The sequence below is a fragment of the Carlito syrichta genome, unplaced genomic scaffold (genome assembly GCF_000164805.1).
Source record: "Carlito syrichta isolate Samal-C Ts95f unplaced genomic scaffold, Tarsius_syrichta-2.0.1 Scaffold107889, whole genome shotgun sequence".
NCBI classification, from domain to species: domain Eukaryota; kingdom Metazoa; phylum Chordata; class Mammalia; order Primates; family Tarsiidae; genus Carlito; species Carlito syrichta.
The window spans coordinates 429,795-443,830 of record NW_007051985.1 but is presented as its reverse complement, the minus strand read 5'-3'; the positions used below and the strand labels follow the sequence as shown (position 1 = coordinate 443,830).

General features: G+C 40.4%; 1 protein-coding gene across 2 annotated transcripts in view; it reads right to left on the bottom strand.

The window, feature by feature from the left end:
* Positions 1 to 4,820: 4,820 nt before the first annotated feature.
* The window catches only part of BNC2 (basonuclin 2), a 304,979-nt gene continuing 295,763 nt past the window's right edge, over positions 4,821 to 14,036 (bottom strand). The window contains exon 6 of one of the 2 annotated variants that reach the window (XM_021717063.1): positions 4,821 to 6,248. In XM_021717063.1, the coding sequence (XP_021572738.1) occupies positions 5,588 to 6,248 (661 nt within the window). In that variant the 3' untranslated portion in view covers positions 4,821 to 5,587. The remainder of the gene's footprint in view (positions 6,249 to 14,036) is intronic. The other variant, XM_021717066.1, reaches the window with a different exon arrangement.

The following is a 14,036-nucleotide window of genomic DNA, read 5'->3' as shown; positions in this document are numbered from 1 at the left end:
AAGAGAGGTCACTTCCAGGACTCGTAGAGTGGAAAGGGAGCTCGTTTAGATCAAGAGATCGTTAGCCAAGTGGTCTTACAATCGTGGCTTGTGCTGCTGCCATGGCAAGAGCAGCGATGGAGAAGGGGACCGGTCCATGCGGGCGCGCGAGCATCTCTACTCCTGCGCTCACCAAGACCAGCACTAGCTCTCGCCACTGGCCTTTTCTATAGCCTGCGGGACCCTGGTGTCTCTTTGCTTCCCAAAGGACTCCAGCACCGCTGCCCACTCAAAACCAAAGCCAAAGCCAAACTAAACCCCTCAGTGGCCCTTGTTGGCTCTCCTGACCCCTCAGGAACCTCAGCTCCGCGACACGGCAGTCCCTGCTTTTCAGAGACTCACCGTGTCGTGGGGAACTCTGCAGGTCACCACATCCACACGCTCTCAGGGGCAGAACCGTGCCACGCTGTTCTCTAGGACACACACTTCCAGCGCCCTCATGGTTTTCTTTTCTAGCTACCCTCAAACCAGGGCAGGAAGCAGCCCTCTACTGAGTATCACTTGGTCTTCGGGTGGAAAAACTGAGATCCCGCCAGTTTTTTGTTTTTTTTGGCCCCTGTCTTTTATCGCCCTCTTTCTTTGTTTAGATCCCTCTGGGAAAAATAAAGAATGAGAGTAAAAAGCAAAACTCCCTAATTTAAGTATCTTGTGTTTGGGGGGGGGTAACGTGATTTTTCTTTTCTTTTAATGACATTTGTTTGTCATACTTTTAAAAGGAAGCGCCTAAGAAAAGGGTGCGGCCCTAGGATGAAGGTTTCTTCCGGATGATTTGTTTCTTTATGATAGCAGATGTGGCGTGTCGTATGACAGTTGAATTTTATTTACTCTGTTAGTCAATCTAACCCAATGCTAACAGACGAGATACAAGTTAGGACTGCTCGGGTCAAGCTGTTAGCAGTTAGTGGCATGTCCATCTCAATCTGGTTATGTTTTAATTGCCAAGGGCTCCCATTCTCATTGGCTGGGCATACATCTGGAGTGTGTACAGAGAAAGGGGAACAAAAGGTCATATTGTATTTGGTGGGAACGTAGAGCATAGTTTTTCCTGAGTCAAATGACGATGCTCTGGAACAGCCCATTCTTGATATAGTCAAAGATTTTTTTTCCTCCATTTTTCTTTTTTTAGAGCAATGTATACTAATAGGGCTGTTAACCAGGTAAGTACCTTTCTCCTCTTAATGGAAGGGCCTGGAAATTCATAGCCAAAGAAATAACCCAAGAACAGTGGCACCACTGTGCTCAAAATATTTTTTTTTAACGTTTGTTGGCCAGGTTCGGTGGCTCAGCCTGCCATCTCAGCACTTTGGGAGATCGAGATGAGTGGATTGCCTGAGCCCACAGGTTCAAGACCAGCCCAGGCAATTTGGCAAGACTTGGTCTCTACAATAAAAACCAAAAAAATTAGCAGGGTGTGGTAGCACATGCCTGTAGTTCCGGCTGCGTGGAGGGCCGAGGCGTTAGGATGGCCGGAGCCCAGTGGATCGACGCTGGGGTGGCCAGTGAGTGTGTGCCACTGCACTCCAGCCTGGGCGACGGAGTGAGACTCCAACTCAAAAAAAAAAAAAAAAGTTTGTAATGTTGAAAAGGAAAACATAAACACCTTTAAACCTTTAAGAAACATCAGGCTGAACTGGGTGGCTGGACTAAGACCTAGAATGAGTTATATCGGGTTAACTTATTTAAATACAATTCACAGCAGAACAACGAATGTCAAGATTTTTTTTTATCCCATTTGGAAAACCAAATTCTTATTATCTATCCTTTTTCTCGTTCTCTCTCTCTCTTCCTCCTCCATAGCATGCAGATATTTCTGAAAGCGGACTAACCCTTTTTGAGATTTACAAAAACATAGTTTTAAATGATCAAGACAGTAAGTTTCAACATCAGCTAGAGAACATGCACAATAATACTGCCTAATTTTGTACTTGTGATAAAACACGGGCTAAAATCAATCAAATGGGGGAAAAGCTGGTTGGATAAAGACCTACATCACTATTAATTTTCAGCCAGCATAGGATGGACTCAGCTAGAGAGAAACGGGTTGACAACAGGAAACTCCTATGGAAGAAAAAAATGAGCAGGAATAGGCAAAGATGAAGCGCTCTGCCATTAAAATGCTGATCTCTTTATCCTTCCAGTTTGCAAAGAAGCCTTGGGATCACCGTGTAACTAGAATTATAGCTGAGCCAAAACACTACATTCACACTCGAGAATGAGCAACACTTTGGGAACAGAATAATTGTACGTTTTATGATTTTACATTTTCTGTTACATCCACCCACTCCCCCCATCCCTTTTAAGCAAATAGGCTTTCTATTGGAAAATGTTATTTACTCATTTAGAAGGCCACCATAACACTTGGGCACTTGAGGCGCAAAAGCAGTAGCACAAAGTAGGGGAGATACTTAAAAAGTGCCAGCTGTCCAGGACTTATTGCTATTTCTCTGACAGAACACAGGTGAACACATTCATGTCTCCAAGCAAGGGAAATTCTACCTCTAGAATCTCATTACTTCTGGACTTTTTCGAACTGGCTATTATACATGAGCCTGGTTTGGGGCAAGTAACCAACATTTGCTCTAAGCCCGGTTCATCTGCTGATGTGACCCACTGACAGCTACGTAATTAACTCACTAGGGCTATTTGACCTTTCACTTGACATGAAATGAAACAGACTAAACACTGCTTTTGTACTAGATGAGTTCTAATGTCTCAACTACGTGTAACTTTTAAAAGCTGCTGAAATAAAAAATGTGTACTTATTTTCATAAAACTATATATAATTTAGTCTGTATACTCCAAAAGCCAGAGTTTCTATCATCTTTTGTTGGGATATTAAAAATATTTTTCCACCCTTTTTGAGTCTAATCATTTGGTAATGGGGTAACAGCACGATACAGAGAACGCTGAGAGGACCAAAATGTTTGCAAACAAACTTTCATTATTCTAGTTCAATCTTTCACAAACATACTGTACAGAGTCTTATATGGTATAAAACAAAGGAAAACATCTCTGTCTATTCCATTTAACACAACATCAAAATAAAGCAATTAAGACTTTGGGGGATTCAAAGGTACAAGAAAACAAAAAACGGTTATTACTAATTCCTCAGCTTTTTTTAACCGTAAACATTTGTCATTTAACAGACATAGTGTTTGATATAGTTTCCTTTGTACTGCAAATACTTTTGGTCTTTCCTCACGTAGAACAAATGAAGGATTAAAACGAACCCCATGGCATCCTCTGAAGGAGGTGCAAAGATAAAGCTCCTAGACATAGCTAGCTTATCTTTAAGAATCTATTGTTCCTGAAATTGTCACAAATAAAAATATTGAATCCCCAGCTAATGATGCTTATTTTTGGAAACAATAAATACTGTGAGGTACAATAAATCCTACAGGAATAATAACAACAAGAAACATATTAGCAGTTTCCTTTGGCAAATTTAACGGAAGTGAATGCCGATATGAACATAGAAAAAAAGTAATTACAAAACATATGAAAAATGGAAATGACATGAAAAATTAAAACAAAGGGATATTTCTAACTTAAACTGATGAGAGAAATGTTTGAGGCCATTAAATGCAGAAAAGAAATACATTCTCTGTAAATTACCGTGTATTGTTTGACAAAATACACCTTGTTTATCTTTTTTGCCCCCCTCCTCTTAAAAAAAGAAAAAAAAAAAAAGACAACAAAACATAGTCTGCAATGCACACCCTAATGGTTTTGGCTGCAGACTGAACTTGAGTAAATATCATCATTTAGTCAGTATGTTGTGGTAGCTGAGGCTGCCGATGTGGTTAACCAGCTCAGGCAACATGTGTAAACATCGGAAACAAAACAAAACAAAAAAGGTTTGGAGAATAGTCTCCCCGCCTCCCCCCCCATCTCTTTCTCACTCTCGATTGCTTGGTTTCAGGCTTGCTTTCATTTCTCTCTGACAAATCGTGTGGGGAAACACAAAACACTAAACAGTGAGAGATCCTATTTTAAACCCTCCTTCTTCTGGCATTTCAGAAAGGAGTGTTGCTCAATTCAAGTTCAGCACATGTTTTCAAAGCTTCCAAGTACTGCTGCTGTTAAACGTCTTTTGATTTTGTCTATCAAACAGGCCTGAATCATAGTACTACTGCAGAATTTGCAACAAATGAGACAGCCATACAACAGACCAACCCAGTTCAGACTTTTTTCTTCTTAAGGATAAGGGTTAGGGCCTTGGAAACGAGTGTTCAACTCTTTTACTGTATTCAGCTTTGTTCCATAGTGAGTAATTTGGGCTTTTGTATCCTGAAATATTATCCTGCCTCTAAAGAATAAATGCCTTGGCTGTTTCACACCACATAATTTTGTTTTCCTTTTATGTAACTTAACATATAAGCAAGAAGGATGCAATGTTGATTCTAATAACATTCGGCACTTGAAAGAATCACCAATTTTTTTTTTTTAAAGCGGTTTTCTGGTGGTCGACAAATTGGCCTGTGGTTATGTTGAGTGACTAATTGTATTTTCTTTTCTGGAAACTTGTGCAAAGTTGGCAGTTTTGTGTTAACACTAATACTTTTGTTTGGCATTGGTGCCCTATACTGACCGGATCATTTCTATACAAGTGAATTTTTTTTACAAAAAGACACTTACTGAAGTATGGCGATAGTTTAAGGATAAAAAAGAAGCTTGGATATTACACATCCCCTCGTAGTGTATGAAAAAAAAGTGCATGACTGGATTTATGTACTAGTACAGGACATTTAAAAAAATCAGATCTGTGCTGTAAAGCATGCCAGCACCTCTTCATCACTATATCTAACAGGTAGTAAAAACAAGACCATGTTTAAAAAAAAAAAAAAATGTGCATTAACGCTAACATAAATGAATAGAGCTAGCCAGCAAACTATTTTTTTCCTGCGTATCTAACAGCTGGATGTAACTGTAAAAATTAAACAAAAGAGTCAAACAACCATCAATACAATTGTTTTACATCAAGGGCCTCTCAAGGCTCAATATTTACAGGTGAATCTGCCATGCTTTAATTGAAGATTCTCTCGAAACCTTAAAGTTCACAAAAGACAACTATAGGAAGTTCCTTTTTGTTTCTTTTTTTTCCTTTTTTTTTTTTTTTTCCCTTTTATTTTGCAGGCAACAGTCATGGGTACAACAAATTGTCTCTTTGGGGAAGACCAAGAATTATTCTGTCAAAATGGGGGCTAGTTGCACGCACTGTGTGTGTGTGTGTGTGTGTGTGTGTTTAAAGGGGTACTCTGTATTCCTCCCCAAATTAAAGACCCCACTCCTTTCCCGAAACTATAAAGGAAAAGCGAGAAAAAAAAAAAAAAAAAAAATTCACAAGCACCTAGTGTTCATCTTTTTTTCTCTCAAGGAAAGGTGTGTGTGTGCGTAGGCAGACACAGAGACACATCCCTAGACACGCGCGCGCGCGCACACACAGACAGACACACACACCCCGAGTCCACAGGCGCACACTGACTGTGGCAGTTCAGGCACGTGGGCCGTCGGGCGAGAGCTGGCATGCGTGCTGTCCGCTGGGAGACTAATCTACGGAAGCGAAGGGCATGTTTTTGTGGAGGTTAGGGTTCTGACTGTGCCGGTTCCGGCTCCGGACCGAGGAGAACATCATATTGCAGCCCGGGACTTTGCACTTGTGCATCTCTCGCAGGTGCACCGTCTTGTAGTGCACCCGCAGGGTCCCCTTGTTGCTGTACATCTTGTGGCAGATGTTGCACATGATGCCCCCGTGGCTCCCGGCCAGGCCGCCGAACATCAGCGCGCCGGCGACCTCCGCCCCGAGGCTGCCGGGGAGGGCGGGGGCCTCGGCCTTGTGCGCCGACTCCCCGCTGTCGCTGGCCCCGTCGAGGTCGTCGAGCAGAATGCCCTCGTCGCTGCCCGCGTCGGACTCCCGGGAGGAGTGGATGCTGCTGCTGGACTGGAGGCTGGAGGTGGTGCTCAGGTCCAGGACCATGTAGTCCTCCGCCATGCCTCTCCCGTACCCGTTCAGGTGGGAGTCTTCCGTGCCCGCGGGGGAGGCGGCATCCTCCCTGACGTCGAGCCCCAGGGGGTGCTGGGCACCGTAGATCTTCACCAAAAATTCATCCCGGAGGTCCTTGCTGAGGGAGGGCTGCGGTGAGTCCAGGCCCATGTCATCGAGTTCTTTGGTCAACAGTTTACGATGCAGGTTTATGTTGGCACTGTGTCTAGGAACACAAGAGGGGAGGGGGTGGGTGCACGGGGAGGGGGGAGGGGGAGAAAAAGGAGAGCATTTTAAAATGGATTCCGCTTTCCCCAGGCATCACATAAGCACATTCACTGCTAATTACACCGTTCGGAAAGCAAGCATTTCCCTATAGCCTCAGGACCTGGGAGTTCCTGGTGGTGGTGGTGGTGGTGGTGGTGGAAGGTGCAATGAGGGGAACTTTCCATTAACATAATTTCTGTGAGAGTAAAGTTCTTCAATGGTAGGATGAAGGCAAACCCATGCAGCTTTTTCTCAATGACTGTTTTGTTTTACTATGTAGCAGCATGAGCTGCAGAGGGATCTCATAGCAGAGATTTGGGAATCTACATTAAACAGGATAAAAGGATGGAAACCTTCTGCTTGTCTGAACGGGATAATCTAAATTTACCTGAAAACAACAACAAAACTCCCTTGGAATATGGCACATACTGTATTTTGAGGTGTACAGATAATCCATTCTTTAAAAAAGTAAACAGCCAAGATAATTTAAGACTTCGAAAATAGTGAAGTCTTCCCTCTCAACCCTCTACAACATTTCAAGTTTTAGGTGGGAAAAGAGTTTGCTTAATACCCTAGCAATTTGAAAGAGGGTTATACAGACTGTCTAACAACATAAATCCCTCTTCTCAGAAGGATTTGGGATTTTAGTTAAATCCAGTAGTAAAATACATTTGCTTTTCAGAAGTTGCTGCATTTTAGAGTTGGAAATATTTTCATCAGATAATAATATTTTACAATTTAATTCTTTAAAACAAAAGCTGAAAAGAACATAAATCTGTTTTTTTAAATAAACCCATCCACCCTTTAAAAAAAAAATCACACTAAACAACAGGAAAAAAGCCAAAGGACCACAATTAAAACATAGCAAGTACAAAAAAAAAAAAAAAAAAATCAAGCATAACAATAACACAGGGACGGTCCCTCTCTTTTAACAAATGGAACTTGTATTTCTTAAACAAGCAAAACTTTTACTCTACTCACTGAGTGCTTTGCTTGTATTAAAAAAAAACAACAAAAAAAGATGGGATTTGTCCCAGGGCATCCATAGGGACACCGTGATTTACAAGGCCTGAGATGTTATCATCTATCTGAAAACATTGCCTTTGTATTTACCGCCCCCATTTATTTTTAAGGTGCTCTTGGGCATATACCTCTCTCCACATGTTTGACAGTACTTAAATTGGTGACCCTTCCAAAACACAAACTAATAAATATGCAGATAAATAAAAGCTTCTCAACACTGGTGGAAGCTCTACATCTTGGAGAAATAATTGTGATAATACAAATGACCTAAATGGCTGGCACACAGCTCAACAGACCTCCTCATTATAAGTAAAATGTACGGAAGACCAAAACGAGTCCCTCCATTTGGTGACAATCACGACTACTATTTCCTAGAGATGGTTGAGAGGTATGTGCCTCAGAGACAAGAAAGGTGGGGAAGACTTCTCCACCTTTCCACACAAGACAATATAGAGCACTCTGGGTGTTAGGGGCAGAGGGGCAGAAGCCCTCTCCACACTGCACTTAGGAAGGCTGAGCTTACCTTGTGATAATAAGATCAGCTTTCTAATCTTTTGCTAAATCGATCACAAAAGAAAGCAAGAATGAGAGACAGAGAGAGAGAAAGAGAGAGAGAGAGAGAGAGAGAGAGAGAGAGAAAACAAATTCACATTCTAGACATCTGGTTTTTTAAAAAACTTAAACAATAAAATAGGGATCTTTAAATGTTCTGATCACAAAATTATTTTCTGTCATAAGCGATCATCTCATACGCTGTCTTGATGATTTTCAGATCAGCTGCACGATCCAAAAATCGTAAATCAAATTAAGATAAACCAAATTCACAGCATCATCATCATCATCCATAAATGAGTTCTAAACAGATGCATGCAGCATGTGGGTATGTGAATGATAAACAGAAGTTGTCCCTGCAGTCCCTGCTCTGACACAGCGATTCCCCGTTTCCTTGGTGTCAGATGGCAGATGACTCCCAGTGCAGGTAGGAAATGCCTCCTGTGAAGTCTTTACTCTGATGTGTGGGTACAACACCGCCAGAGTTATCACAAGAATGTGGAAGCAGAGTTACACCATGTACTCTTACTCTATTGACAAAACAATCTGCCAGCCATAAGCAGCTCACGAAATCCTACTCCTCTGTTTATTATTTTTAACACCCTCCCCTCTTCTTAATTTCACAAGCGCACATTTTGCGGTGACTGTAATCTAGAACTCTGTGTTGCTTCTCACACATCTGCAGTTACCACTCCCCAGGTTCACTGCTGAGCAAACAGCAGCCAGACACACAGCAGTCACATCAAGACACACTGAATAAAGAATAAATTAACATTGACAAAAGGACACGCTGATCACCCAGATGGACACATCTTCCCTAAGATGACTTGTGAAATTACACATCTCCACTGATATGTTACCAGGAAGAGATTTTCTCTTCATTTCTCACTTACAGCAGTAGAAATCTGTAATCTAATTAGATGATGTACCAGCCCTCAATATCTGTCAACCAAACGATGTGCAGAAATGTGTAGACCAGCTCTGGCACTCTGTTCGACAGTGTCCCTTTTCCGCTGTCAGCAGTACTGTTGGCCTCTGCTAATATAATTACATTGACTTTTATTCAATTAAGTGCCATCCCTCGCTTTAAAAAAAAAGGCTACTTTATCAATTGATTCAGGTGTAATGCAATAATAAAGATGAACTCATGGTAGTGCATTAGCTCTGCTCTTCATAACTTCAGTACACGGGTTCATTCATGGTAGTCGATTTCCATTATGCAACCACAGTTCAAGAGAATTGATTCTTTTATGTTCATTTCTTAATCTATTTCATTTTTGTTTAATAATCCTCCTAAATGCCATATGCAAAACACTTCAAGTGGGAATGGGAAGAATGAACTGCAGGAAGTCTGCATGGTTCTCTCATGTTAGTGGGCTTGGAGATTTTCTAACAAACTCACACGGCATTCCTGGGCTGGAAAGAGGGAAAGCAAGAGAAAGAGGGGAGAAGACAAACTAAAATTCTTTAGAGAGTACCAATTCTGCCCCACAAGAGGTTAGGGTTCAGCCTTGATTTTAACAAAGACCTATTGCTGGACTCTGGAGTCAGTCAATCCAAACCATTAACTGCCATAAAATACTGTCCTCACGAGAGAGCAAGTCCTAGGGCTAACAGCAATTTGAGGAATATCACAAGTTGATTTGGATCAGCAAAACCGAGGAGGTGAAAAGAAAAGGAAGATGGAAGAGGCAGAGAAAGAACGCTCACCCACTGATAATCAGCTGCAGGAAAAGCAGCTTCTAAAAAGGGAGGCAAGGCCAGAGAGTGCTGGAAACAGAAGGACTCCCTAGTCGAGAAGTCACACTCCGGTGTATGCAGCAAATGGAAGAAAGAATCCACAAGAGAACCAGTTTGAGTTCTCCATAGGTAGAGATGATTTTTCTATAAGTAGATTTAGTGTTCTGAGTATTTATCTCCAGAAAAGAGGAAATAATAATAATTAGCAAAAATCTAGACGGTGTTAGAACTTCTTCTGTTTTACAAGAACAATGACAGTATGAAGGTTATTGCCACTTCCTTTGTTAGGAAGATGATATAGATATGTGGAAGCAAACTCCTCTTACCAAAAAAAAAAAAAAAAAAGGGACTGGGATGGAGATAGAAAACTAGTTTATAGGTAGAAGGGGTAAGAATCTGCTCTTAGTAAGTGCAGTAGTACTCATTAAGACAATGGTCCAAAACTGAGCCCCAAGATGGTCACTTACATGAAGAACACAATCTAAATCCTATTCGACCTCATATGTCCTGCAGATAAAAGTAGAATACTTTGCACACAGGAGATATCTAAAAGTATATTTATTTGCCTTCAATCAATACCATGCATGAGTCTTAAGCATGTCTCAAAATACACTGTAGATGGGAGGAAGAAGACAATGATTCCAAGGAAGGAAGCATGTAATGGAATACTTTAGAAAAGACGGTGGTGACAAAGCAAAGGGTAATTCTGATGCTATGAATACCCTAGTGTGGTGTAAGAGGATGCTACAAACTTCGGGCATGAAAAAGCCCTATAACTTGGGGCTTTGCTTGGAGTTGCAAATGTTTCCTTTGATCCTCTGTACTTTCCTTACTGTGAATTTACCAAAAGCCTCTTGAAGACTAAGGGCACTCTTAGAAGCAAGTCTTGGTTTGAGGAGGGGACGTCACCAAACCAAACTCCTTCAAATGCCAAGTGGAAGAACTCTAACTGGACTGAAGTGGATTACCAGTCTTTTTCCATTCCTTTGATAAAAACTTCAGCATGCAACCACAGAAGACGTGAAATTCATCAAATGCAGTCAAACAAATGCAAGTGCCCTTCAGAGCAAAAGTCTTGCCTTGGACTTCTATTTTTTCCATGTCTCCCTTTTCCCACTTGTCCAAATGGCCAGTTAGACTCAATGCATTGTTTAACCCATAAACACAAACAACACTATTAAAAATAAAAAATATTTTGAGGTTTGAAATCTAGCTTTAAGAAATGGAAAATTTTTTTTAAAAAATGTCACATGACCAAGTTAGAAAATCAGACTGTGGCAGTCTGAATAGTGAGTGAATCGAGCTGTAGGTTGTACGAAATGCTCAAAATCGAACTCTGAATTCTAAATCGGTTTTCAGTCATTCCAGACTTAGTGAATGGAAACAAAATACTCGGTAATTAATTATAATGCCTTTGGTGAAAAAAAAATTGAGTCTCTACTTTTGATTTGTTTTTGCTTTTATTTTCCTGCTCAATTCTGCCATTCACACATGTACATGCCCAAATTTCCCAAGATATTTTCCAGAATGATCCTAATGATGTAGCAGACACAATATATATGTATGTATGCATGTATGTACATGTGTGCATATATGTATATGGAGAGAGGTAGAGAGAGAAATTTATATCTGATCTGGGCAAATCTGGATGTCAGGTTTAAGTGTATTGTAAGATTACTGAATCAACAATACTCCTGGACAGAAACGTAAACCAAATCCAAATCCACAGAAGTGAAAAATTAAAGCCTCTGCCTCTCATTAGTTCTCGTCTTATCTGGACTGCCACAGCACTGTCTATTGAACTTACCTCAAAATTTCTGCATTACCACTTATTAAATGTGGATGCTATGCCTCTGTGAATGAAATGGCATTTTGGACACTACGCCTTTCTGGAAAACGAGTAGCTGTTCTACAGACTATTATTTAAAGATTCTCTTCAGAAGATCTGAAAACCATCACGAAGAAAATTCAATGCACAATTCTCGTGAGCAACACTCAGAAAACCCCAAACATAAGGAAGCACATATTAAAGGCAAGAAATAAAATCTAAGCAAATTCTTGCAAATTAAAAGTATGAAACCCAGTCATTCCAATCCCTTTCACTATAAAACAAATCATCCATACTGGTCACGCAGACAGTTCCCTCTACATTCAAATTATTCACTTGAAGATAAGCTCCCATCAAACTCTTTAGGGGTTTAGCTAATTTACTGCACAGATACGGCACGTCTGTTGTAATAACAGGTAGGATGTATTGGGGTCGACCATTTATCAGAATTAGACTTCTTTTCTCAATTCACAGTGAATTATGCTGCCTACATGACTCTCCTCTCTCAGAGCCTGCCGTCCCCGCACGGCCCCTAATGTGGCAGGCAAACAAAATTGACAGTCTCATCTTGTCAACAAGGGGCGATTCTCCTGAGAAGCCATTTAACTTTGCAGGGGAAGCAATGTATTAATGTGCTTGTCCCAGGAATGTTAATCATCTTCAAGCTTCCGATCTAACTTTGACGTGAACGAAATCACCAAATTTGTTTACTAAATGAATCGTAATATGCTAATAAGAAAGCATGACATATATGGAAAAGCCAAACAGATGGTTTGTTTACTCCACTTTGCAACTTTATAAATGTTGTAACTCTGAAGATGTTAGTGAGAATTATTGGTTTGTTGGCAGAGGCAAACATGTCTTGCGCATACTAAATCTGGCGCTACAGTTAGAAAACAGTTTGTCATTGCTGCGGAATGCATAAAAAATGTTAATGGAGGAATGGCATTTGGGAAGGCAGATTGGTAGATGGAAAGTGTGTATGCTGGATGCTCAGGTTAGGTGTAGAGTTGATATCCAATAATCCTGTTCCCTAACTATTTTAACTTCTGAGTCGTATCTGACACATTGAGGCTTCTCACGGGTGCTGACTATTTAATAGGTACCTGTTGCACCGAAATGTGAGATGAGTGTTACATCATGAATAGGAGTATGTTTTCCCAGTCTTTGGAAATGTTCTCAATCAGGCAGCTCATATGGTGCTCAGTTTCCTACTATTGTTGGATAAGAAAAAGCCAAGCTGTGGAGCCCTGGCATCTTTCAATAAACCTGAGCTGTAATTTTGAGTTCTGTATTTACCTTGGGCGAACTAAACTTCAAGCTTTCTATTCCTTGTTTTGTAGTCTGACTTACATAAAAAGTTTAGAAGATGCATTTCCAAAATAATAGGAGTGAATTTTTCTCGTCGCATTTTAATTTTTCTTCCATTTAAAAAGTAAGCTTCCTTTTCTAATGTGTATAACATAGAGCATCAGTTTCTTTCTGAGATCATTTTTTTTCTGAGATAATTTTCAAAGAAAATCCTTCCTAAGAATAAACATTCAAAATGCTTATCTCATTAAAACAGTTCATTTATGATATTCTTAAAAGATGACATTCAGGGTGCATGTATTCCTGAAGGGAGGAGATAGTATTCTGTAGGATAATCAATATTATTATTTAGCTATGGCCTTATCTAGAATTCTGTGTCAAAAATGAAATTAATAGAGAGACCTGAACAGAAAGAATGAGCATAATCTAATTTACATCTTTCGTTAAGTAATGTCAAAACTAGTAGCTGAAACACGAAAACCTCAGTTAAGCCAACCAGCAATGCACTTATGATGCTAAACTTTTCAATTTTTACAGTCTGATGACTTCTGTAAAGTTCTTTGTACTTTTTAATTCATATAGGCCTAGTCCAAGATGCAGAATTTTGTATCAAAGAGGTACTTATTTCTTCTGATGCTATTAACCACTTCCAACATCCTAGCTCCCCATATACGTATGGAGACTACCACTAATCTTACGAGACTCCTTATGAGATTTCCTGGTGTATTCCCATATAATGATGAACTTTGACTCGTGTGCCAAGCAGAAATGAGAGAGGAAAGTGATCTAAAGAAACCACTGAGTTCATCTTGCTCCCAAGGATCACTCTGAAGCAAGAAACATTAGCAACTGTCCCAGCCTGGCACTTATATCTCATTTGAAACGTCTCCCTGTTCCTGCCCAACAAAGAAAATTTCAATAAAGTACTTTTACTGGTTTAACAACAGTGAGCTCCTGGGATTGTCAAAGTGCTAAGCCTTTTCCGAGGAGAGAAGAAATCAGCCGCGCAAATATAATTAACCTTCCATTCTCAATGCAAACGGCCACGCATAGGAGCTCTGCAGTCTATTAGTGAAGTTATAATGGCCAACAGGCAGAAGCAAAATTGGTCAAAAAGTTGGCTGCGGCTGTCATATTTTTGGAATTATGATTAATGGCACTAATAATGTGGATGATTACTGATATGTGTATCTCCAGCAGTTTATCATATTGCTCTGGCTGCCTACGTCCACAATAAACAGGATGCTATCATTTACGTCTTTATTGAAGGCAATCCTTCTCTTGAAGGAGCAT